Consider the following 26,908-nt stretch of genomic DNA (forward strand, 5'->3'; position numbering starts at 1 on the left):
CCTTCTTCTTGAACAGCATGAGTCATTGTCCCCACCACCGAAAAAAGAAGAAAACATTTCAGAAACCATTCAATTCAAGCCATACATGATGCAATTGCACAAAAGTAGCAGCAAATAGAAAGAGATGAGGAGCAGAACGAATTGATATGGCACATTAGTGGATACATCATCACAAATGCATGCGCAACAACCACTTTCACATAGCTTTTCAAAATCACCCTCTGTCTATCCAATTTCACACACACTTCACGTGGCTCAAAAATAAAGTCAAGGAATATGAGGAATCTATTTTTCTTTTAGACAAATCCACTTTCTACTATAAAATCTTTTAAAAAATATAACAATTCAAGTAATGAAACTCTAAATCTTTATCTCCTCTAAAATACATTAATACTAAATCAGTAATACATTTTTGAAAATAAAATAAAATAATAATCAGTTGGTTTTATCTGTACGATTATTCATCTTTTAATGTATGTACATACATAAATCATTTTCTTATTTTATTTCTAACAATATTTTTAAGTTATAACACACATAAACTGCTACCAAGTATTTTAAAAAGTAATTACATACCATATTTTATAGTACCAAATTACTTTATTGTATATTTTTATAAATATAAGATAAAATCGCATAAATTATAATATTTATATTTTATTTAATAGATTAAAAGTTAAAAATAACATACATATTGATTTTTAACTGGAGCAGGAGTATTACAAGAAAATGTTAGCATATAATAGAAAAAATGGTTAAATATGTTTTTTTTTCCCTTAACTCTCAATAAATTTTGAAATTAATTAATTCCAAAACTTTGGACTAATTTAGTTCTTCATCTTTCAAAATACCGTGGATTTAATTTTTTTAATCAAATTTATTTTGTTATGTTTATTTTATGATTCTTACGCATCTCAGACTTGTATTTGAGTTGTTTATACTGTTTAACACATTTTTAATTTTTATTTTAATGTTAAGTCAAATACTATTATGTAATGCGTTAAAAAAAAATTATTAAACCGTTTTATACTTATGTGGAGTATAAAACTTGTTTTTCTTACTTTTTTTTATCAAGAAATATTAATTATTAATATGTTAATTTTATTAGTGATGAAACTCAAATCTTGTGCTTATTAATCTTCTTTTCATCTTTATTACCAAGTCAATTTTAAATATCATATTCTCTTTTATTGATGTATTTTTACTTTTGTAATAAGAAATACGAGTTATATATGGATAGATAAAACTTACAGTTCTAAAATTTTATTTATGATTATATATATATATATATATATATATATATATATATATATATATATATATATATATATATATATATATATATATATATACCATTATATTATGGCAGATTAATTTTTAATTTTAAAATTTTGTACAAAAATAAGGAAAATGAATTTGTATTTATTTTCATTCATATCGAGATTGTAGTTTTACAAAAAGCAAATGGATTTTTTTCAATAACCCTTATTCACTTATACACACATACATATACACACACACATATATATATATATATATATATATATATATATATATATATATATATTATTTTCTTATCAAATTAAATATAATCTGTTTGAATGACATTTTATTGTAAAAAAAACCTTGTATTTACGATTCACAACTGATCTTCTCACTGTTATATAAAAAAAAAAAGTGTAATAAGAATAGTTAATATCAAAATTTCACAATTCTTACTTTTACCGCTGTTTATTAAGACTGAAAGCAAACGCACTGCAAACGTGCTGAAAATTCGTTCCATTTCTGAAACAGTGATGGTCGCAACGACGTCGTTCTGTAGCAGGCGTGGGTAGGGTGGTGGTTTACGGCGTTACGTGGAGTCTGTGATAGACATGTGCATCTATATCATATCAATACTCAGTCACCGTTAAATCGAATCGGAGAATTGAAATCGGCAGAGGAATCAGAATCAAAGCCCCGAATGGCGCCACCGCCACCACCCAAGTCAAGAGGGGCCACTCAGAAAACCGACAATGCTGCCAGGATTCAGTTCTTTTCCCTTCTACTCGCTCTGCAATATGGCGCTCAACCTTTGATCTCCAAACGCTTCGTCAGGTTTTTCTTTTCACACCTTCACCACTTCAATTCTATACTTCCCTCTTTTCTTCTTGTTTGCGCCACCATTTTCATCTCCTCTGAAGTAAAATAAAAGTTCTGGAACTTCAATTTAGTCGCCAATTTTTCTATTAAGCGTTCAAAATAATCGTTATTTTAATTATCGTTGGTGGAGTTAATAATATTTTCCGTTTGATCTATGCTGTGGCTGTTGTAGTAAGATTGGTAACTTAGAATTTAGTAGTAGTGCAGGGTGGATTAGGATCATAAGATTGACTTAATTGAACAAACTATTTTTTTAACTGTATAAAAGTCGGGAATGGTGGGAGTTTGGGGGATATGCAATCCCGCAGGAAAAGATTAAGAGTCTTTAAAGAGTGGAAGTCCAGTTGATCAAGTATAATGTATGAAAAAGTTGTATGAATCATTTGAGAAATTAGCACTTGAATGTATCCTTTCCCTTTTTGTGTTGATGCTTGGCCATATGGGATTTGATGGCCTACGTAATTTGGTGCATGGCTTTATCTGCAAGTAGGGATTCTAGTGAACCATTTAGATTGGGCTGCATTTTTTTTACCTTGTTTCGCTTGTCATACATTTAAATAATTGAAGACAGTCATTTATAAAATTATGAAGTTGTTAAAATTCTTAATTGCTGATTTCCCAATTAACGGTTAAAATTCTTAGTGGATACAAGGATGCAATAAATTCAGTAAAAAAAGAGGGATACGTCACAGTTTGGATATAGCATGCAAAATTGATGATTAACACAAACAAACTATAACACGATCACTTGACACAAAATGTAAGCATTTAAGCATGGTTATTCCTAGTGAAAATCCTATGATCAAAATTAAAAAGAGGCACTGACGTTTCAAAACTCACCATTAGTCATTAGCAATTAAAAGGAAAAAGTTTTTATTGAAAATCGCATGGGAAAATCACAGGAAAGTGCATTTCTCTGCATCCCAATTAAAAAACATCCCCCTCTTAATTCCTTAACCAATGGAAAACTGGTTAGCATTTTCCTTCTATCCCAATTCCATTCCATCCGGACGGCACAAATAATCAAAATGGAAAAAATACATATCAAGGATGGCATATCTGATTTGTGTATCCGGCCTGGATATGATGTTAACACCAGTATTGTTTGGTAATCATCACGACCTTAATTGTGATTAGCGGATTTTAAATTTTAACATCTTTGAAGTCATTCATTTCCTTGGGCATCAAACCATTAATTGTGAATGACGACGTGAAGCATGTCTTATAACGTATTTTCCTCTTCTTGCAGACGTGAGGTTATTGTGACTTCATCTGTTTTGGTATGTGAGCTAGCAAAGGTAAATCTTTAACTGTTCTTCGTAATTTTGGCATTGGTTATTATAAAACCTGTACTATAACCTACTTTTATTGACAGTCATCTATCTCTGTAATCTGCCTTTTAGGTTTTATGTGCATTGTTTATCATGGCAAAAGATGGTACTCTAAGGAAAGTGTATAAAGAATGGACTTTGGTTGGTGCACTGACTGCATCAGGTCTTCCTGCAGCTATATATGCATTGCAAAATAGTTTGCTGCAAATTTCTTACAAGAATCTTGATTCACTTACATTCTCAATGCTGAATCAGACAAAAATATTTTTCACTGCATTCTTTACATATCTCATATTGAGGTATGTTCCTACATTACAATTATTAATATTTCTGCTATTTTTGGTAAGACCTATGTGTTCACATGTGTGATAGAGGATAAGCTAAATTATTATCTATGTTTGTTAAGTAAATGGTTTCACTCAATAGCTGGTGTCTGTAGAACAAACTAAAACTAAAAGTAATTTATTCTTAGGAGCAGAAGTTTACCGGTTTCTTGTGATTTTGGCTGGTTAAGGTATACTTTTGGTGTTGTTTAGGTTTCTTGTGATAGAGGATAAGCTAAATTATTATCTATGTTTGTTAAGTAAATGGTTTCACTCAATAGCTGGTGTCTGTAGAACAAACTAAAACTAAAAGTAATTTATTCTTAGGAGCAGAAGTTTACCGGTTTCTTGTGATTTTGGCTGGTTAAGGTATACTTTTGGTGTTGTTTAGGTTGTTTTATTTGAGCCTACTATATTCTTGCAGTCCGTGGGTTGGGTTGAGGCCATATGTGCACTTGGTGTTTTCTGGAACCTTCGTCTTAATTTTGTTAGGTGTTTTGGATATGTTGATTTCTTGTGTTGTTGGGTGCTTCTGCAACACTTTCAGTGGGTGATTATAGGGAGACTCTTTTGAGAAGCATTTCTTCTCTTCTTCTCTTATTTACTGGCTTCTCTTACTAGATTTCTGCATTTCTTTGCTGTGTTTGGATGGTTCAACGATCTTTTATGTTGCTGGGTTTCTTTCCCTTCTTTGTGATAACTTCTGTTTAAATGGGTTGTCTTTATTTGTTATTCTTCTGTTTATAAGGTTATTGTTCTTATTGTTGGCGGGCTACAAGTACTGATAGTACTTGACAAAATTGTTAGCATAAATAGGATTGAATCAATATTGGATTAGGTTTTTTTTAAGAGATTCATCCGTAGTTGTATTTTCATTAATTCTAGGTCATCAGCATCTCTTTTCCTTCTGTAACGTTGGACCTATAATGCTAACATTGTACACTACATGCCATCTGATAATGCTTCATACAGGCAAAAACAATCGATTGAACAAATTGGGGCCTTGTTTTTGCTAATTGTTGCGGCAGTTCTTTTAAGTGTTGGCGAAGGTTCTAGCAAAGGTTCCTCTAGTAGTGATGCTGATCAAATTTTATTCTATGGAATTATTCCTGTATTAGTTGCTTCAGTGCTCTCTGGACTGGCTTCTTCCTTGTGTCAGTGGGCCTCTCAGGTTACCACAACTTTCAATTTCTATTGAAATTTTAATTGCTTTCTTACTCAATATTATTATTTATGTATTTATTCCTTCTGTCACAGGTTAAGAAACACTCATCATACTTGATGACTATAGAAATGTCTATCGTTGGAAGTGTATGTTTACTAGCCAGTACTTTTAAATCTCCAGATGGGGAAGCTATGAGACAACATGGATTTTTCTATGGTTGGACTCCTCTTACTTTGGTAATGTTCTTACCGCTGTTTGACTTCTGTAATTTAATTCTTAGAACCATTAGACTGTTGTTATGCTTATGGGTGAAGAGAAGAACATAGACAAAGGATACTGAAAGGTTCAAATTTTGGCATTCTGCTGTCTGTCCCAAGCACATGAATAGACATGTAAATTGGGTTTGATACTTTTTTATATCAGGATTGGTAACAATTTTATTTTTGTTGGGGAGACGAGGGGGTTTGATTAATTCCCTCACATTCTTGTTCATGACAAATCTGTAATAACTACATACTGAATAGTGAGTATGATAACTACTTGGAAATTCATATTATGGACTTTATAGTCCCTGGTTCTGGCTATTTTTATCCTAGCTGATGTGTCTTTAATAGATAATGGTGTACATCAACGTTAAAACGTTATTTATCTTTTTTTATTCATTTCAGATTCCAGTAATGTTCAACGCCTTTGGTGGAATCCTTGTTGGTTTAGTTACAAGCCATGCGGGTGGTGTTCGAAAGGTAAGTTTAACTTTGTAAATTGTTACTGAATTACTTTAGGTATGCACTATCCTCGGATGACAAGTAAAATGGTGATCAGGCGTTAATTATTGTTAGTTTGCAATTTGGTTAATCGGAGAAAACAGATTGCATAATTTTGTTTTATCTGGGCTTAATCTAAATTCTAGCATGCATTACTAATGTTTATTAAGAGAAATTATTATTGCAACATATTGATGGAGCATTCAAGGGCAGTAACTGCACAAACTTTTCGTCCTTCGCTGATTATTAATTTGGTAGTGGACAACTTAAAATTATTGAGGAACTTAGCAGTTGCTGGACATGATGACAATTCTATGACTTCTGAAATCATTTCACAGGAAATATTAGGGGAGAAAACACTCCGCATTATTTTTGTTTTTACGAATGTACTTACAGTGGCATTTATTCAACGTGGTTGCAGGGCTTTGTCATTGTTTCGGCTTTACTCATTACAGCACTGCTACAGTTTGTTTTCGATGGAAAACCACCTTCACTGTATTGCCTTGTGGCTCTTCCAATAGTGGTCTCTAGCATTTCAATATACCAGAAATATCCCTATGTGGTTAAGAAGAAGGAGTCATAGAATCTGGCCATTATAGCATGGGGATTTATTCATCAATTCCCCACTAAAACTACTTTGTTTTTTATCCAGAATATAGCATATTGTAAATGATAGAACATAGAAGGCAAAGCATTCTTTTCGATGTCTTCTCAGTCCCAATAGAATGAGGGTGTTATACAGAGTTTGTTTTGTTCTTTTAATATTCTGGAATCTTTAAATGATCATTTATTTGTCTCCTCTTCATTGTGTGGATAACAGGATTTCGATTTGAAATTTATATCATAGGAGAGATTCCCTGTATCACCAATGAAATTCACGCATAAAAACATTTGTTGTCGATTAATCCTTTATCTTAACATTAGGAATATCTTTCTCAATTCCTACACTAGAATAACACTAGATGTGCATGGACCCGTTGTGATTAGATGTATGTATGGCACTTGCTTTCCACACCCTTGTAATTTCTTTCTGCACCAATTCAGAATGTGTTTGTACATTATCCGGAAGTTACTAATTCTGGGATACAATTTTGCATTCTGGATTAGTGGATCTGTAGGTCAAAAGGTGCAAAAAGAAATTATTAAAGGAGCAAGTAATTGCCTTGGAGAAGAATCTACTAGTTATAATTAGGGATGGTAAAAATATCTGGACATCTGCGGATAAAATCTGCGACGGATAGTTATTACCCGTGGTTATTTATTATCCGCGGGTAGCGGATATTTTAATACCCGCTTATAAACGGGTTGAGTACGGTATCATATTATTTATACCCGCTGGTATCCGTTACTTGAAAAAAATTAAAATTAAAATTTAATTTATATTTTATTAAGTTAAATTTAATTAAAATTAAAATTAACAGTATATTTTATTATGTCAAATTTAATTATAATTATAATTTAATTTAATTTTTATAATTTTATATTAAAAATTTATAAAATATATATATTTTTTAAGATATTTGTGGATATCGAGTATCCACGGGTACCCGTAAATTTTAAAGCGGATCTTTTTTTTGCGGATAAACACTATATGTGTCCGACCCGATCCATTGTCATCCTCCTTTATATTAATACAAAGGCTTAAATACTTTTGTTTACCTAAAATATATTTGTATTTTGCTCTTGTTCATAAAAAAAGTTGTTTATTTTTTGTCTATTTATTTAGGCATTCTGATTTTGTTTGTCCTTCTAAAATGTCTCTTTTTTATTTATTCTCTATAATTTATTTTTTTTCATTCAGAATTAGTTTCTTTGAGAAATATATGATACAACTAAAATTGAATGATCAATATATTTAATCTCTATAACATTTTTTTTAATGCAGAAAAGAAAAACATTCTTTTAACAGTCAACGTCGATATATTATGTTAATAAATCAGGTGTTCTTTATTATTAAGCTATGATTACATTGTGTTCGAGGTCACAAACAGTCTTCATCAAATTTTGGCTTGGTTAACAACAATGTTTTTTTCACAACTTATCTCAAGTCATCCTATCAATAATTTATATATATTTCATTATTTTTTAAAATATTATGTTAAAAGTGAAACAAAATTTTTTATATAAACGGAAAGTTATATTTCCATTTTGAATTGATGTCAACATTTTAAATTTTGAGGAATAAGTATTCATCATGCCTACAATGTTGATGTAATACATGTTACCAACATTAATAACCACTTGGACAAAGCCCGATTAGACAAAAACATATTTTGAACCAATAAAAAAAATAGATACAAAAAGAAATAACAAATTCTAATATGTTAGAGGGATGATAAACGACGCACAAGGGTTTTTTTAGCATTGGAAGCAGTGTTTAAGGAAGGTCGGAGAAAGGTCCAAGCTTTAAAGAAGAGATGGCGCACATCGCAATCCTTCCGATGATGCCACTCATTCCCACCACTTCTTCAAAAGAAATCAAAGAAATCGCATTTAAGACTGCACCTTCGGCTTCGAAGCTCGAAATCAAGTGCTTCCTAGAATCCTTCTATGGCTTCGAGGTCCAAAAGGTGCGAACTCTTATCATGAAGGGCAAGAAGAAGCGTTACGGGGGTTCCTTGGTCGCAAAACCCGATTACAAGAAGGCCTATGTCACCCTCAAGAACCCGCTTTCTTTCTCACAGAACCCTTTCCCCTTTTCTTCCACCCTCCAAGACAACAAGAATCAGAAGATGTTGACTACTCACCGCTAGGTCTGTAGTTTTGTGGGTTTCAATTCACTTTTTTTCTCTCTCTCTTTTTTGTTCCATTTGGGCATAGGAAAACATAGAATGGTGAGTACATTAGTTTGTTGGAGTTTATTGATTAATGAGAATTATGTTGCAGTGGTCCAGGTCTGCATTTTGGGCGCAATGTCTAGGATTTGAGTTTTGTGGCTCACATTTATCTGTAATTTTCTGCATGGTATTTGTTTCAAAATCTAAGTTTCTTGATTCACCTCCCATTCAATTCATTCATTCTGAAATGACTTTTTTTATGTTTAGGAAAGTAATTCTGAAATGAACGGTTGATCCCAAAAAAATTAAGTACAGAAAGTTAAATCCTTTTTTTTCTGGAATATCAAATATTATAGCGAAATCATGAGGGTAATTTATAATTTTTTTTTTTAATTTTGATGAGTTGTATTTGTCGGGGAAGCACACACTAATAAAATAGAATCATGCTCGGAATGAGAAAGAAACGATTCCACTAATTAGACATGCTAATGCTTATATTGCCTATAGGGATGGTATTTTGGCTGAATCGATTGTTGACACAAATTTATCTCAGTAATTCTGCAGCATTATGTGCTTGCTGTAGGAAGTGAGATCCATTGTTCTCTGTATATGAAATTGTTGGTTGTCATACGTCGTGTCAAGCGTCAACCCTTTTGCATCCGAATTTGGTGCTATAAGCCTTCAAATTCTACTATTCCTGATCTAATTGTCTCAGCGGTGTATTTTTTTTTTTCAGTACAGTTCAACAGTGATGTTTGAAATGATAAATTAGTCTATTTAGTTTCTTAAAATGATAATTTGATTTAATGTCATTAATTTTAGGTTAAAATACTCTGTTAGTCCTCGTTTTGGTTCAGAAATCTCAGATTGGTCCTCGTATTTTAATTGGTCTCAATTTCGTCCTCGTTTTTGTAATTCAGTATTAAATCAGGGCAATCGTTAACTGTTGGCAAACGGCGTTTATATGTGATGATATAGCTGTAATGTTCAATCTTACGTGTCAATGAGTTGTGGTTGGCACCTTAAACAACCATTGTTGTCTTCTCTTTTAAGAAGGTAATATTGGAAGAGGGTAAGTGTTTGAATTTGAAAGAGGGTGCGGAAGGTTTGTGGTCTCCTCCGTTTTGCTCGTCCTGCACTGGTAATGTCTCCCTCTCATTCTTGCTCGTCCTCATCCTACACTTGCAATGGTTGGGGAATGAAAAATTCTACCGTTTCTTCTCATGGGGGTGTGGGGAGGAGGTTCGATTTCGCATCTCTTTGCTATTGCGGTGAGAAGGCAATCATAAGAACTGTTAGAACTGCTAAGAACAGGGGGAGAAAATTTTGGGGATGCCCAAAGTTCAAGGTATGAGATATGAAAATGAATTTAGTTCTGTTTTTTGTGGATGTTGTTTTTGTATTTTGGTTTTGGAAAACCTAATTTTGCAATTGGGGGTTTTTTGTTTCGTTTGATAGGGTGGAAGTGAAGAAGTTGTTGGCTGCAAATTCACGCAATCACACTGATTTTCCCAATCCAATCCCTAATTCCCTAATTACAACATTTAGGATTTTTCAAGCACTATGTTATTTTTAATTCAGTCCACGCAGTCACTGTGCCATTCTGAAAAATAATACATAACGCCACGTCAGAAAATCAAAACCAAGATAACGTTAAAAAATTTAACACTGTTAGTGATTGTCCTGATTTAATACTGAATTACAAAAACGAGGACGAAATTGAGACTAATTAAAATACGAGGACCGATTTGAGATTTTTGAACCAAAACGAGGACCAACGGAGTATTTTAACCTTAATTTTACTAATGTACCCGGAATTTGAGTTCGGAACTTTGAAGACCATGTGCAGTTTGTGGTTTACCTCGAATGTCAACAATCTTATTGCTACGATCATCGAACCGTATTATGATCATAATTCCCAGAATCTTTATTAATGAAATCATTGAGCACTCAGTTGTTATAAGGGACCTATTAATCACTAAACCAGTATAAGCAAACATCCTCCTAAATTACAAATGTTGTTTCCGTTCAAGTTACACATTTTTTGTTTTTGCTATGCTAGAGCATTGTGTCTTCCCTTCATCAACAGCTTTTATGGTTCCTTGCTGAACTTAAAAGGTTGATGTTCTATCAACTGTATGTTGTTAGGGCCCATGAGCTTGTATTAGTATTGTAGCCATTTTTCTGTTTTGTTCTTATGTGTGTAAATTTGTGTACTTGTATTGCTGCATTTGGGAGTCTTAGTCTGTATATGGAAGCAAAAGCCTATGACTAACAATATCTTAAGATACAAAATTTACACCATGTGCTTCATATAAGAATGGCTTGCTAGGTGTTTTTACTACAGTACATTTTATGTTGAAACTCGAAACAGGTAACACTTCAAGACATGGAGCTCCTTCTTCTAGGGTTTAGTATACGTATAACCGTGTTTGGTGACTTGGGTGTGTCCTGTCTGTCTCCAATTTCAACTCCTGCTGGTTTTGTATGTAAGGAGTTTTTAATCTTCCGCCAATGTAAAATCCAGCCTGATGAATTCTTTGGCTTGTTGCTTAACTTTTCATACTCCTGTTGCAATTCAAAATAGTCATTCTGCAGATCTACCATTTTGGACTTTACATTCTCAAGTTCTGCTTTGAGTGCCTTAATGTCCATAGATGCAGATGTCTGGTTTCCTTCTTGTTCAGATTGGATTCCTCTTTGCGCTGGCTCCTTCTCTTGCATTGCTGTCCTCATTTTTACTTGCTCTGAAAACAGAACCTGCATTTCACTCTTGTTATATTAGCACCAGAAAACCATTCTTTGTACAGTTAACTGTTTTCAACTATTTTCCATTAGGATAGGATTGTTTTAGGCCTCTCCTTCATAGTTTCTGAGAGGGATTAGGAGTGTTGCTATTTTGTTTCTATTTTTAGGCCTATGAGGAGTATTTGCATTATCCTGCCTCTATATGATCCTTCTTTCATTCTAATAAAGTTACTTCGTTTAAAAAACTGCCATTCACCTACAGATTCCGTTAGTATTTTAAGGGTTTTCCATTGAAAGTAAAAGTAAAAGTAAGAGGTCTAGGTCTATAAAGTTACAAGTATTAATATAATGAACAATATAAATCTATCCTTAATTAGTTCAAATTTTTAATTGGTTCCTAAGTTTGTTGAGCAGATGCTGCTAAATCTGAATTCTGAATTGTGCTATCATTTTTTGCTTTTTTTATTGGTAGAATGGAATCTGAAATTCTGAAATAGTTGGTCATTTTGTTAATTTATCATGTATGAAGCTGAAATAGTTTTTATTCCAGAGATTGCAAACTTTACCTGCACAACTGTTCTTAGGGGCAATCTCTCATTTTGTGCGGCATGAAGGCATGCATCAAGTGAGAGTTTTTCACAGTTCATGATTTTGCATAGTCTTTTACGATCATGCTCGCTTAGTGAAGGATGGGTCTGGAGGGATGTCAAATATCAGAATGTCAAAACTGTGTTTATAAATGCCTTTAGTTATAACAGGAACCAGAATTACAAAAACATAAGAATTAAAATGATGACCTTGAGGTAGGTGTCAATGGCTCTATACAGACCGTCATCATATGATCGAGAATTTTCAGGTAGCAATTCAGCGAAAACTTGGAATTTAGTAATTGAAAGATTTGGATCCCTTGCAATCTCAGCCAGGTAATTGTCCAAGAGCCTACTAATATTGAATTTCCTCGTCTTCTGTTGCTGTTGCACCTGCTGTTGTTCATGCATCAAGAAGTATTCAACAATTCGTTGAACCACATCTATGTCTAGCATGGTGCATTCTTCAGATGAATTAGTCATGCTACTAATGAGGAGGAACAAAGAATAGAAAAAGACAATATAGATATTAGTTTCATTTATCATTTTCATAATTCCAGGGTTTTATCTTTTCATTTCTGGTTCAGAGTTGTGAAATCAAATTTGACCTTTGGCATAATGTGGCCAATACCAATTATGGGAAGAAGAAAAAGGAGAAATTGTAGCATACTCACATGACTGTTTTTCCTTGATCTCCATTTTGATATCTTGGAATCAAAAGATCATTCACCTCAGCGTCTTCCAACACCATACTCACTCTCTTTTCAAGTTCTGTTGTGAGAGCTGGTGATACAGAATACATCATGGCCATCTTTAACATCTGCAACATGAACTTACATGAGACAGCATCTAGCTGAGGAGGAATAATGCTTATCAGGGTTTCAATAATTGTCTTTTGCTCCTTGCTGTGTCCACTGCTCTCTTTCTTCTTCCCACTAAAAATACTGAACTGTAGGTTATACTTTTCATGTCCATATCCTCTTAGCCCTTCTATCTCCACATCCATTCCTGGCAGCCATTTCTTGGCATATTGCATAATACACTTACCGATTATCTCTGCTCTGGTTCCTTTTGCCCGTATTGCAGAGATGATCCTCATAAAATGGTCAATGCGGAAGGTGGCCACATCATTTAACCACCAACTTTCTTGATTTGGCGCTGCATCCTCACTTGTGTGATCATCTTTAGAAGCCTTCCACGCAATGGAGTCGCAGCATCTTCTTACAATTTGGAGATTTTCGGCCCAAGGAGATAGGTTTTCACAAGATTTCAGAACAGTGATAGTGTCTTTCCATGAAGAAAGCACAACAAAAGTGAGGAAAGCTTCAGCCTTAGAAATTAGATTTCCATCTTCTAGTTCTTCTGTCATCTCTAGGAACTCTGATGCACATCTTAGTGCAGCTATGTTATCTGGGCTGAAGTCTACTGGGAGGCCATAACAGAACTTTAGAACTGTTTCAAATGTTTCAGACCCACCTGGGAAGTTTTCAAGCTTCAGAGCATTGCCAGAATTTGAGATGAAAGGCTGAATCTCCAATCGTCCTATGTAACCGCACTTTGATATCAAGGGGTACTGTTGTTTCAGAAAACGTTAAATCATGTTACAGCAAAAAGCTAACACACATAATGATTAAGACATAAGTTGCTTCTCTGTCTGTTACAGCAAAAATGTAACTTTTTCAGTATTTTGTTCATCTTAAAATCAATAAATATAATAAAAATAATGCAGCATTTTTTTTATTATCATCCAGAAGAAATACATAAAACGTTGTAAAAAACCCAAATCAAATACACCGTTGCTTTCCCGTATTTTGTGCTGTTCTGTTTTCAGTATTGTTAATCCGTTTCTATTATCTTGTTTTTCTGGTATTTGGAGGAACTTTTTTTACCTTATCCAAAAAAAATAAATAGAACCGTGCACTCACAAAGATAAAGGAATATGTAACTTTTGTGCTAGTATAATTAAAACTGCTAAAAAATATTCAAAATTGATCAAATAGATACCGAATTGACTTGTTAAATTTTTTTAACCATTTTGTTAAGTTTTTAACTGAAATCATCACATTTCATGAGCTCTATATACACACACACAGCTGATTAATCTGTTCCGAAACATGTTACTAAACCAATTAAGAAGTAAATAATTTTCTGCACTCACAGGGCTTTAAATATGTGAAAGCATTTATACCTTGTGAACATTATAAGTGGTTTCCTGTACTTGAATTGAAAAGTCTGTTGGGATTTGAGGAGCAATGAACCTGCACAAGACCAACTCAGAAAAAGAAACAAAAAGGAAAACCAGCACACAAAGGGTTCACTCAAAACATGTTACTGCAGAATTTTTATCTGTCTAATCCATAAAAAAAATGGTATTTTGCAGCTGTACCATGAATGTTCTCCTTTGAAGCTATCAGCTATTGCCGTGAGTTTGTTGGGAATGACAATGGTTTTGTCAGAAAGCTTATCACTTCCATTAGAGTCTCGTTGTAGTTGAAGGGAGTTCATGGTGATAGTGTAGCTAATTGCAGTATAGTTGAGAAAGAAAGACCATTTTTTTGATGAAGAAGAGAAAGAAGAGAGCAATGTCCGTATTAATGGTGGAAGTTGATTCTGTGGTGAGTGTAGGGCTGCAGTTAAGACGGTTGGTGACTTGTTTCTTTCCTTCGAGCTTATCAACTTTAATAACATTCTCTTGTTGTGTAGAAATAATAACCGTGTAATGCTTCAGGCCAAATATGCATACTTTTCTTTCATAATGTTTCAGTTTTCTCTTACATCATAAATTTCACTTCTCATCTTAATTCCTTTATTTCTTTTTCTGTTGTTTTTTTTCTTACTGCATTTTCCCCTCTCTTTATACAGTAATCTTACACAGTTTTTTAGGATGAGATTGCTTTTCACATAATGTAAATTCGACAATTAAATTGTAAATATATATGATTTTCGATTATGTATGTTGAATTCTATAAAAGAAATAATGAAGCATCAAATAAAGTGAAGGAATCATTCTTAGTTTAATATATTTTGAAAAATATATATTGGATAAATTTTCAAATATTAAATGATTTTATATTTTAGGTAAGTTACATCAATATCATTTAATTCCTCTCATCTTATATTAATTTCATCCGTTATAAACTATAATAAGATAACTTAAATTTATATAATTGTATATAAAAACATCTGTCCCAAATATTTTCAAGAATTAAAATATTAATTATGTATTATAGTGCCAACACTAATGATCACCTTGTATTTTTTTTCCATAACAAAAAAAAAATTGATCAATTAATAATTTAAAATGGTTTTATATTGTTGAAAGAAGAGAATAATTGGATAGATCTCTCTCGTTCCTTCTACATCAAACCCCAATCATCGTTGCATTTTTATTTTTATTTTTGGTTTGATGAGGTCAAAAATCATTGTAAAATCAATCTTTGAATTATTATTAAGGATTTGGGCTTTCAAACTGCCACCCTGCCACCGAACTGCGACTTGTGGCTTACAGGTATTATACGTCTATTTCTCATTTATTAACGTTTGTTTTGGAAACAAAGAAGAAAAAGTCATAAGCCATTTTGTCCTTCAGATGACAAAAATAAGGATGTAAATTATATATTGAGATTTTAGTGTTGTGTTTCTATTGAGTTTTTTTTTTTTCTAAAATATATTGATGTTGATGTAAATTAAAAAAATTTGATGGAATGATGTTTGGTGTTTTTCAATGTATTTTTAACTCATTTGATTGATTGTTTGGATAATGTATCTATTAATTTCTTCACTAAGTTTGGCGATATTTGGGACGAGGAGTAGTGAATTGCTTACTCTGATTTTAATATTGTCTTAATTGCATGTTTCTTTTGAAGATTATGCTATTAATGACACTTCTAGTGAAGTGATTTGGATTGAAACTATTAATAACAACGGATTATTAGAATGAAAGATAATAAAAGTATAGTATATAGGACTCGTTTATCTTATTTTCGGAATTATTTTAAGACTGTTTGAATACAAATTTATTATATTAATTTTATTTTAATATATTTTAAAATATCAAAATTTGTCTTTATCGGGACATTTTTAAAACTTAGTAGAAAGATGGTAGAAAAAAAAATCAGCGTATAATCCAAATTTTAGAATTCGCTATAATGCTTAATTGTGCCATCAATCATCACTTTATGTTTTGTTTTGCAAGTGTTACATGTTAACGGAAGCACACAGGTTTGTGATATGTTAATATTTATGTTGTGTGAGGTATTTGGAAGATGAGGGATACTTATATATTTGACAATTTTATGAGTTTCATTTTTTATTAACACTTGATTATGTTTGAGATTCATATGATTGGAAATTTATCTAAAACAAGTTCAGATTCATATGAATTTGTTATAATTAAGAAATTTAAATTAATATACATTATGCTCCTAAGATTAGGATGATTATCTTATTATTTTATTTTTAAATGAGTATTTATTTAAATTTAACTATGTTAAAAAATTACATTAATTACCTACAATACAAAATAAAAATGAGAAATACATACATATACGTGTGTTCGTAATAGTATTTTGATAATGATTATTTATTGAATAATATTTTTTAAAAACATAAATGATAATATAAGATAACTGAACACGTCCGAATAAACTACTAGTAAACTCGGTATATATATATATATATATATATATATATATATATATATATATATATATATATATATATATATATATATATATATATATATATCGAATACTAAATTATTTGGATATGTTGGATTCTTTTATATTTTTTTATATAATAATAATAATAATAATAATATTATTATTATTATTAGTATTGTAACTGTATTTCTTATGTATAAACTAACGGTTATGGTAGTTGTTTTTTATTATGTAACTCAAATATGATATTATAATAGTAACTATTTTCTATTACGTAATATATAAATGCGAAAACTGACAATAATTTATAAGAAAAAAATTGCATGTATTTATTTGTTGTGGTGGTGTATTATCGTCTAATCCATGTATTTGGTTCTCTATTTTTTTTTTTAAATTTTACATTAGTTCCTAAAATAAAATCACGACGACTTTTTACCACCAACATTAAAAGTGTATTATTAAAATGGTCAGATTCGAATTCGGTGTAAGTTATTTATTTATATTTATATCAACGTTATTAAAATCAGATTGGACCAACCTATCCAATTGGGTTTAATTGAAAACTGTACTCATAGGTAAAAGTTCTTTCTCAATATACAATGTTTACATAATTGATCTCATTCTATAAGTCAAAAGTCAGTTTTCTTTATTTTTTTGGAATGAAACAATTATAAATATCTTTCTATGTATTATTTTTATTTCAGATTGATACGTTACTCTGTTCTCTAAATATTGTACAGAAAAAAAAAACAATTTACACAACAAATAACATGACAAAATTAACGTTTATTCTTATTTTGAGAGGAGAGAAAATTGAGATAGCACATTTAATTAGTATTAATACTTAATAAAATAAAAATTTAATCATAAAGACAGTTCTCTTTGCTTTCAACTTACGATACTTGCGTAGAAAGAAAGTGTTAAAATTAATATATGAAAGAAAGGTTATAGAAATGAGAAAATTAGCGTGACACGGTCTTCATAGTCATCGAGGTTGGCGGTTCGCAACCCCCACACATTCATTCATACATAACGCGTTGCACTCGAAATTACGTTAAATTTGGTAATCCTTCATTTGGTTTCTTTTCTTGGGATCGAAGAGAAGAGAATTGGGGAGATTCAGATCTGCTTGCGTCTCTGAGAGAGAAGAAGAAAGAGATTCTCGGAAATGGCGACGGTGTCCCCTCTCGCCAAATACAAGCTCGTTTTCTTGGGCGATCAATCCGTCGGGAAAACCAGCATCATCACCCGCTTCATGTACGACAAATTCGACACCACCTACCAGGTTTCCGTGCTTTCTCAATCTCAATTTATGCAATCCAATTTTAATATCTTCATTTTCGTTTGCGACATGCGTTTTGTATGTGCATGTGGTTCACTACGTCACGCTGTATATATTTTTTAATTGGTGAATTTGTTTTGGAGACGAGTTCCGCTATAAATTTTGCTGTGATTTGAATTTGGTAAGTCCTTTATTATCAATGGATGTGCTCTGAGACTGAGATATACTTTTGTTCTGAAATTTTTTTGGTGAAATTGAGGGACGGGTGTTTTCTTGTGTTGAAACTCAAACCTCAATCTGTCAGGAATAGATTGAACATGTTAGGCTCGGGATCCTCGTTTTTTAGTTGATGAAATGCTGGAATAGGAAGAAGAGCTTGTTATAATCATTGAGAAGAGCTTGACTATAAATCCTCTTTGCATTGATTTTTAAGAGGCTTGTTTCGTGAGATTTCTGATTGCTTGTAATGCTTATTTTTTAGGAAATATATTGGGTATACAGTCCGCGGGTATATGTACCTAGTGAAAGATAGGAAAAGAAACAGAGAAATGAATGATATTGCACGTAATGCGACTACATGAAGAGATAATGAGAGAAATGAGATGAAAGTACACTGCTGGTGGCATGTGAAAGGTTGTCTTATTTTTGTTTATATTGGGCATAACATAAAATAACTTATAATGGACATATGGGGACTTGTTTCTTTCTTGAGTTTTTTGTATTTTATTTTTCTCTTCAATGATTGACCTTTTTTATTCGTCCTGCTGTTTGGTTGCTGACAAAATATTTGGTTATGTAAATTTCAGGCAACCATTGGTATTGACTTTTTGTCAAAAACAATGTACCTGGAAGATAGAACTGTTCGCTTGCAGCTTTGGTAAGATGAATTTTTCTTCAAATCTTATACTAGCTCAGATTTAATTTGTACTTCAATACTTATATTTGACTGCACATTACTGTGGCATAGCCTTGTACGCATTTTCTTTTACAATTTCTGAGCTTAGTTTATGTTTACTTCACAGGGATACTGCTGGGCAAGAAAGATTTAGAAGTCTCATTCCAAGCTACATAAGAGATTCTTCTGTTGCAGTTATAGTATATGATGTTGCTAGTGAGTTTTATATGTTCTTTTATATATTCATTATCTAATTAACAGAATCTTTTCTGGATCTTCATCGATTTTTTCATGAAATAACTTTCTAAATTATTTGACCATGTAACTCAAAAAAGGGTTTTCTAGGGCATAATATATGTAAGGGAATGACTGTTCTGGTCTTACTTTCTAATACACATGTTATTACAACCTAATGTGTTGTGCGTGTGCTTGCTTGCACTCAGCCGGTTCTATAGCATATATTTTTTTTTTTATGTGTTTGCATGTGGATTTGAAAATGCTTTAGTTTTCTTCATATGATAATGAAAATTTAACAGCAATTTATGATTATTTAACCTAGGTAAGGTGTTCTTATGCAGACAGGCAATCATTTCTGAACACTAACAAGTGGGTTGAGGAGGTCCGCACAGAACGTGGCAGCGATGTTATTATTGTCTTGGTTGGAAACAAAACTGATCTTGTTGATAAAAGGTGAGTGTTAATTTGGTCTATCTGATTGTTTTTAATGCTGATTGGATGTTTTATGTGTTTGTTTATTATCATAGTGGGGTTTCCATATTATGCTTCGATTTTCTCAGTTTTAGTGTTTCCATATTCTGTTTCATCCGAAAACTGTAAAAGTTTGGTCGATTAAATATAATTTTTGGATGGCTTAAAATTTGTCTCAGGGCATGAACTTTGCATGCATTAGTAGTTACAAATAGAAGAAATCATAGTTAGTCCATTTACCAACCGGCTTGCCTCTTGTGTTTCCATTCTAGTATTTTTATTTCACCGTCTGAAATTTTCTTTACAAAGCCATTTTGATACTGAAACAGGCAAGTTTCAATAGAAGAAGGAGATGCAAAGTCCCGTGAGTTTGGAATCATGTTCATAGAAACCAGTGCAAAAGCAGGCTTCAATATCAAGGTGAAAATTAGTGAACTTTTTGGTCATCCCAATATTTAGTTTACGAAATCATTCTTATGAACAATGATGTCGGTGATATGTCATATGTAATGTCAAGATGAAAATTAGTGAGCTTTTCAGTCATTTATTAAATCATTCTTCTGAACAGTGCTGCCGGTGATATGTCATATGCACCATCTTTTGTTTCTCAAAATTATCTTCTTTCATATGTTTGTTCTGTTCCCTTAATGTTTTCTGTCAATGCAAAGTGCAGCCTTTGTTTCGTAAGATTGCTGCTGCCCTGCCAGGAATGGAAACTCTTTCTTCTACAAAGCAGGAAGACATGGTCGATGTAAATTTAAAGCCCACAGTGAATTCATCCCAGACAGAGCAGCAAGGAGGAGGTTGTTCCTGCTAGAGAAGACTGTTCTCAAAAGTGCCAATAGTAAGTAGTTCACTGAATATAATTCTGGGATTGGCTGATTAAATGGTTAAATGATGGTGCTGGAGGAAGCGTGCTTTCGTAGCAATGATCCTTCAGTTTTTGGGTGGGGGGACAAATTGCAGTAATGGTTTTGATGTACGACACGTTATTCTTTTTATTTGTTATACAATTAGTCCCTTGATGTTAGAATAGAGATAATAAACAAGCTCCCTCAATACGTCATAGGTTTATGGTTATACTATAGAAATGCATAGTCTGTGTCGAAGGCAAGACAAGACGTATCTAACCCTCCATCTGGCCCTTGTCCTTTTGGTGGCATCGATGATCCTGTCCAGCAGAGTTGATTGGTTTGTTGGGGTATTTGGATCTTTTTTACTGAGACCCTACTGATAGAATTCCCTTGTTGGAATTGTTGAACGATCTCTCTAGGCTTAGAAAAGCATAAAAAAAAAAATATATTAATTCACGTAACCGGGATGCATTGTCATAATAATTGGCGCAACCAAACTCGAAGGTAAATATCTGGTCATTATAATGATTGATGTATTTTTTTTTTAAACTTTAGCATATGAATTCGAAGATGTAAACAAATGATATTTAATACAGAGAGGAGAGCTAAAGAAAACCTTCAAGAAAGATTCAAATGTAGAAAGAAGGAAAGGAGTGCATTACTACAAATGCTACATATCTAATCTATTGTTATATATGGACTTGTTTTGTTAGAAAGGTAGTTCAGTCGACATTATCACCGTCATATAACTTGTATTAAGAGAATAGATTAATCACTTTTTAAAACTATCGTGTTTTAGAAAATTTCATTCATTTCCTTTATTATGTGTCTTATGTCTTCTGCTATCACATATTAGAGAAAAAAGACTATTAAATTAGCATTGATGGTTCATAAAAAAATCATCAATGACTAATTTCACTTTGCTGTTGCATATTTCAAAGCTTTTTATATTTCGTTAGAGTAACTTTAACTAGTCACCATTAGAGTTGATAGTTATTATCATTACCAGGATGGATCAATCACCTTCCTCTATCTTTTCTCACATGTGAGTGATCTTCAATCATTTAGTAACTCTTTTAAAATTGTTTCTTGACTTAAACATTTGGGTTTTTACGTGTATTACTACTTAATTGTACCCCATCGCACTTCATTCCATTCTAAGTAGCAAACCCTAAGCCTAAACTTACAAAAACCATCCATTGTAAATTTAATTAATTTGCTCAAACACATCTGATTACATAATATGGTTCTTTGTTAGTGGAATCTAATATGATTTATTGGTTAATGACTGCACATTTATTATTTGTCTTTCTCTTAACAGTAGAAGAAAAGGAACAATATACAAGGAATAAAATTAAGCAAGTTCATAAAAGTTGTCACAAATATACGCATATTCTTTGACACAAAACTTAGGCATTCCCAACATTTGTTTTATCTAGCTATGTTGTTCGAAAGATTAAAAACATTACCAAAATATAAGTTCATATAATAAAAGAAAAGAATTTTTGTTCATATTTTATATGCACTTTCTTTTGTTTGTCAGCGTGATGGTACGCTTTAGGCAAAATTTTCAACTGAAGCAATTATCTTTTTAGACACAATAAATTATTGTATTTATTTAAAATAGAATGAGGAAGGCAAAGAGACTGGGTTTCATTTAAATAAAAATAAAAGTTCCTTACTACCAAAATAACTTGTTTTAAATTAAATTGAGATTTATCCTTGATAAATAATAATAAAAATGGCAACAATATATAGCTGTCTAGTATATTGTCCACAACTTATTAATTTATCTATCTCAGGGTTACAAGGAGTGGCACTATGCCCAATAGAAAATAAAAAGCTACGTGACAACTGTACGAAGGAAAGAAACACCATTCTCACACTCCAAATAGAAAACAAAAAATTCGGTTTATTCCACATGAAAGTTACGTGTAGTTTAAAGACGAAAGTTACAGAAAACAAATTACACAGTGCCACTAATAGCATGTTAACCTACAAACTCCCTAAAGTTTCTCTTCTATTTTTCTTTTAATAATGTATTATATTTTTTTGGGTGTCAAATTATATTTCGTGTTTTAAACAACTCAATCAATTTTTCACTCACAAAATTCATCAAATAGATTGTATAATACAAAAGTTGGAATATTGTAATTATATATATATATATATATATATATATATATATTGTAATTATATATATATATATATATATATATATATATATATATATATATTACTTATAACAAACTTTTCTTAGAGAAATAGTTGCTACTGCAATCAACTCAAATTCAAATTAGATCCACCAAATTTCTCCTTAAAAAAAAAATTCTCTGTAATAGTTTTTATTTAGTGGATATGTTAGAATAGTATTCCCCATCATAGTTGCGGTAAGGGTGGCCTCATCAATCATCAATGTAATGAATATTAGTTTTATAGTGATTTTTTTTTTTTGTCTTATTCTCAAACATTTTACAGTCATTATAAATAATAGAGAAAAATAATAGTAGAAGTTATATTAAAGAGTTGTTTTTTAAAAAAACAGACCATAATATTATTTACACGTGTAAATAACAAGATGACTCGGAGTGCCGCGTATACAAAACAAAGGGGTTGTTGTTACTTTTAGGCCCACACCGACCACATGAATGTGGTGTACACGTGAGAAACCCAACACGCCCACGCATGCACCATCAATATTTTTACCTATTAAGTTATAATAACAAAGAAAGTTGGAATTTCCTATAACCATAAATAAATATGAACAAATTCACCCATCTTAAATAAAACCTCACCCATGAAGAATGAAACAAATATTAAAAGTCATCAAATCTCCAACATTGCATTATTTTATTATTGTTTTGATAAATACTTTAAAAATTACATTAAGATAAGTATTAAAAAAAATACAAAAAAACACTTTTCAACAGAAACAAACGTTTTTTGCACTTGTGTAAATGAGTGATTATTATATATTATTTAAATAATAAAGAAGCAGGAGAGCAGCAACCTCCAACGCTAGCCAACCGGTGTCGGAAGGCAGCATTGCAGATGCGGCGGTGGAAGCTATGCAATGCATCTCAAATCGCATCTTATTCTATTTTATCTTTCATCTCTCATGTATTTCAATTCTTCAAAAACTGAGTGAGACCCAAATCCTTTTCAAACCCAACCATACTTCTCCTACCTTGTACCAAACAAACACACCTGAAACAAACAAAAACCAACGACCACAACAAAAAAACCTACAACAATGCTCCACTTAATCACACCGCCGGAATCCTCCGATTCGTTCCTCCCCGGTGGTCTGTTCCTCCACGGTCACACACTTCCCTCCTCCTTCACTTCCTACCTTCCTCCTCCTCCTCCTTCTTCTTCTTCTGATCCTATAAAAGTATCATGTTTTTGTCGGAAAACATGTCGGAGGGTGGAAGGTGGCGTAGGTGGCGTAGGTGGCGGTGCGTTCTTCTCATTGAGTTTGTCCTTAAATGGAGCCAGTGGGGATCAGAGGTATGGAAAAGAATCGGGTGAAATTCTGGGGCACCATCATAAGAAGGTGGAAGATGTTGATGATGGTTTGAGTGAAGAGAAAGAGAAGGTTGAGATCAATGGATCGGGTGCTGTCAACATGAGTAAACATCTATGGGCTGGTGCTTTTGCTGCCATGGTTTCGAGGTCTTCAAAATCGTTCCTTTAATTTCTACACTGTCACCTCGCGTTTGCTTAATTTCACAGTTTTCTGCAGCTTTGCACTTTTCTTATGTTTTCCCACTGCACGAGTTTGATAGGGTTTTAGTGTAAAATTTGTACTTTTAAGGCAGATAGAAATCAGCAACGCCTTTCTAGCACACTTTTTTGAATGAGAAATTATTTGATGATTTAGATTACCATGTGAACCGAAATTTATGGTTTAGAAGAGAGAGTTAATAAGATTTGGTTGTGTGTCACATGGAAATTGCTTACTGTGACTATGGCGGTCTGAGACTATGTAACAATTTCTCCTTTTGGCTCATTCTTTCAATAAATTGTAATAAATAAAGATACTGTGCTCGAAGGAATGTGTCACAAAGAGTGTGTCATAAACACTTCTCTTTAACTAATTGTTATAAAAGTCAACAAAATTATCATATAATTTATGGTGGTTTTTTATATGATGACAGTATAAAGACCTTATTATGAATTCTTCGTTCGTCTGTTATTTATACAATGCTAATAAAGAGGGCGTTTTTGTTTTTTGTTTTGAAGCTTTAATGAACTTAAAATCATTATGAACAATGGTATAAGTTTGCTATGTGGCTTATTCTACCAGGACTTTTGTTGCACCTCTCGAGAGACTTAAGTTGGAGTACATAGTTCGTGGTGAACAGAAGAATCTTTTTGAGCTCATTCAGGAAATTGCGACTTCTCAAGGGTTGAGAGGCTTTTGGAAAGGGAATTTTGTGAATATTCTGCGGACAGCACCTTTTAAGGCTATAAATTTTTATGCCTATGATACTTACAAAAATAAGCTGACAAGGATGTTGGGGAATGAAGAATCTACTAACTTAGAGAGATTTGTTGCTGGTGCTGCTTCTGGGATAACAGCTACATTGCTCTGCTTGCCCATGGACACTGTGAGTGGAAATTCAAAATCATGTTGCTTGCATTTGTTCTCTCTAATGCTTGCATTTTGAATTCTGATGCTTTGAGGAGTATGATAGGATAGGACTGGTATTACTTTATAGGTACTGTTTAAGTATAGGTACACTTTCTTTCTGTGTGATGCTTTAAAAAAGTATGAAATGATGGGTATGAATTAATGCAGACTATAATTGTTTAGAGCTCTTTACATTGATAAACTATAGGAAATTGTAAGCATGTCCTCTTTGGCCACCAATTCATGCATTCCCATCTTACATTTGATATATATGTTCCTCCATGATGCTTCTTGATTGTAATCACTGTTAAGCATTAAAAACTATGAAGTCTTAATCATTGCTTAAGATTTTGGTTGAATACCAGAAAATTTTCATGGTCTGTTGTCACTTCACTCATTGCCTTCAACATTTGGAGCACTAAAAAAGTCTTTCTCTAGAATTTATGAAGCCTACTCAAACAAACTATTACAACATAGTTAAATTTTGTGTTATGTTTTTTTGTGCTTGCGTTCTAAGAATGATTTCTTTCAGATCAGGACGGTAATGGTAGCACCTGGTGGTGAAGCCTTAGGTGGTGTTATTGGTGCCTTCCGCCACATGATAAGAACAGAGGGCTTTTTTTCTCTTTACAAGGGTTTAGTACCCTCCATTATCAGTATGGCACCTTCAGGTGCTGTCTACTATGGTGTTTATGATATCTTAAAGTCAGCATATCTGCATTCACCTGAGGGAAGGAAAAGAATCCAACGCATGAAAGAAGAGGCCCAAGACTTAAATGCACTGGAACAATTGGAATTGGGTCCTATCAGAACTTTATTATATGGTGCTATTGCTGGTTGCTGTTCTGAAGCTGCTACTTACCCCTTTGAAGTTGTAAGGAGACAGCTTCAAATGCAAGTACGGGCAACAAGGTTGAATGCACTGGCAACTTGTGTCAAGATTGTTGAGCAAGGAGGTGTTCCTGCCCTCTATGCAGGACTAATTCCTAGTTTATTGCAGGTATGGTTTTTATTCTTGACTATGATGTTTCGATACTTCAATTTGGTTACGTATCTGTATTCGATATTTTAGGATATTTTATGAATAATTTATAATTTTTTATATTAACAACTTTAGTACATATGATTTTAATTTGAATTCACACAATAAAAATCATATATTTATCATATTTTTAAGAATTATTTTATATTTTTTTAATATAGATATATATCGTATCCTATTATATTTAAAACAAATGGATATCGTTATATTGGATACGTGTCGTATCCGATATACAGATTGTATCCGTATATCATTGATTCTTGATAATATGCTTTGATCCATGAAAACTTTTCTTTAAATTTCAGTAAACAAGTAAAATGAGTCTATGATAATTTTTAGTGAACTTATACTTCATAAAAATTTCAGCATATGCCCAGTCCATGAAATTTTGTTTTTGATCAATGCCTTGAGTGAAATGGCCAGGCATGAACAATGTTTAGTTTCAGTGAAAGATCAAATATATATCTAGCTTTAGTTCACTGAAACTAAACATTGTTCATGCTATAAGCAACAAATTATTTTACCTGTATTAACCTTGTGTAGATTGGATTAATTGTTCCAAACCTTCCTAAAGTTCAGAGGATGGACTTGTATTGTACCCAACTTCTCTATTCTTTTAGTTTCAGCAAATTTTGAGAGCTGGTTTTCATCTTAGTCTATTTATGACAAGTTCTTAATACTACTGCCAATCCTTTCATTGATGTTTTAATATGTTGTTTTTGATTTTGTGACTTTTCAGGTGTTACCATCAGCTGCTATTAGTTATTTTGTTTACGAGTTCATGAAGGTAGTTCTCAAAGTAGAGTCAACATAGATGATTAGGCCAGCGATACTAAAGCTAGATATATATTTGATCTTTGAAAAAATGGGAATTTTCTGTTTATTTTCTTAGTCTGTCACCCCTGTTTTTGCTGGGTGTTGGAATGTTGCTGTATGTGAGAAGAATCAAGGGTGTCTCGTAGAACTAATTAATTATGTTTTTCTGTTGGATCT

The 26,908-nt window shown here is 32.4% G+C and overlaps 5 protein-coding genes across 7 annotated transcripts; 4 read left to right on the plus strand and 1 right to left on the minus strand.

The window, feature by feature from the left end:
• Nucleotides 1-1,750: 1,750 nt before the first annotated feature.
• LOC114179254 (UDP-N-acetylglucosamine transporter ROCK1) lies at nt 1,751-6,630 on the plus strand. The gene is made up of 7 exons (XM_028065520.1): nt 1,751-2,097; nt 3,392-3,440; nt 3,546-3,772; nt 4,769-4,967; nt 5,054-5,197; nt 5,630-5,704; nt 6,147-6,630. The coding sequence occupies exons 1-7, from the start codon at nt 1,964-1,966 to the stop codon at nt 6,306-6,308; spliced, it is 990 nt and encodes a 329-aa protein (XP_027921321.1). The 5' UTR covers nt 1,751-1,963; the 3' UTR covers nt 6,309-6,630.
• A 1,512-nt stretch (nt 6,631-8,142) lies between these two features.
• Nucleotides 8,143-8,478, plus strand: LOC114178556 (50S ribosomal protein L23-like). Its single transcript, XM_028064545.1, has one exon. It carries the CDS (start codon nt 8,143-8,145, stop codon nt 8,476-8,478), a length of 336 nt encoding a protein of 111 aa, XP_027920346.1.
• Nucleotides 8,479-10,690: 2,212 nt separating this feature from the next.
• On the minus strand, nt 10,691-14,447 carry LOC114177458 (BTB/POZ domain-containing protein DOT3). 2 transcript variants are annotated; one of them, XM_028062803.1, is made up of 6 exons: nt 14,224-14,447; nt 14,026-14,095; nt 12,512-13,410; nt 12,048-12,321; nt 11,817-11,945; nt 10,691-11,262 (listed from the first exon to the last, which is right to left on the minus strand). In XM_028062803.1, exons 1-6 carry the CDS (start codon nt 14,340-14,342, stop codon nt 10,885-10,887), a joined length of 1,869 nt encoding a protein of 622 aa, XP_027918604.1. In that variant the 5' UTR covers nt 14,343-14,447; the 3' UTR covers nt 10,691-10,884. The 2 variants fall into 2 exon arrangements, with proteins under 2 accessions (XP_027918604.1, XP_027918603.1); XM_028062802.1 differs by having other exon boundaries at nt 12,048-12,324.
• A 3,002-nt stretch (nt 14,448-17,449) lies between these two features.
• Nucleotides 17,450-20,918, plus strand: LOC114176363 (ras-related protein RABH1e). 2 transcript variants are annotated; one of them, XM_028061392.1, is made up of 7 exons: nt 17,450-17,783; nt 18,587-18,657; nt 18,803-18,891; nt 19,254-19,365; nt 19,713-19,803; nt 20,057-20,227; nt 20,834-20,918. In XM_028061392.1, exons 1-6 carry the CDS (start codon nt 17,667-17,669, stop codon nt 20,198-20,200), a joined length of 624 nt encoding a protein of 207 aa, XP_027917193.1. In that variant the 5' UTR covers nt 17,450-17,666; the 3' UTR covers nt 20,201-20,227; nt 20,834-20,918. The 2 variants fall into 2 exon arrangements, with proteins under 2 accessions (XP_027917193.1, XP_027917192.1); XM_028061391.1 differs by lacking the exon at nt 20,834-20,918 and having other exon boundaries at nt 17,451-17,783; nt 20,057-20,698.
• A 2,317-nt stretch (nt 20,919-23,235) lies between these two features.
• Nucleotides 23,236-26,908, plus strand: LOC114175859 (probable mitochondrial adenine nucleotide transporter BTL3). Its single transcript, XM_028060696.1, has 4 exons — nt 23,236-23,912; nt 24,547-24,850; nt 25,406-25,873; nt 26,655-26,908. Exons 1-4 carry the CDS (start codon nt 23,491-23,493, stop codon nt 26,727-26,729), a joined length of 1,269 nt encoding a protein of 422 aa, XP_027916497.1. The 5' UTR covers nt 23,236-23,490; the 3' UTR covers nt 26,730-26,908.

The sequence above is a fragment of the Vigna unguiculata genome, chromosome 3, assembly GCF_004118075.2.
Source record: "Vigna unguiculata cultivar IT97K-499-35 chromosome 3, ASM411807v1, whole genome shotgun sequence".
NCBI lineage: Eukaryota > Viridiplantae > Streptophyta > Magnoliopsida > Fabales > Fabaceae > Vigna > Vigna unguiculata.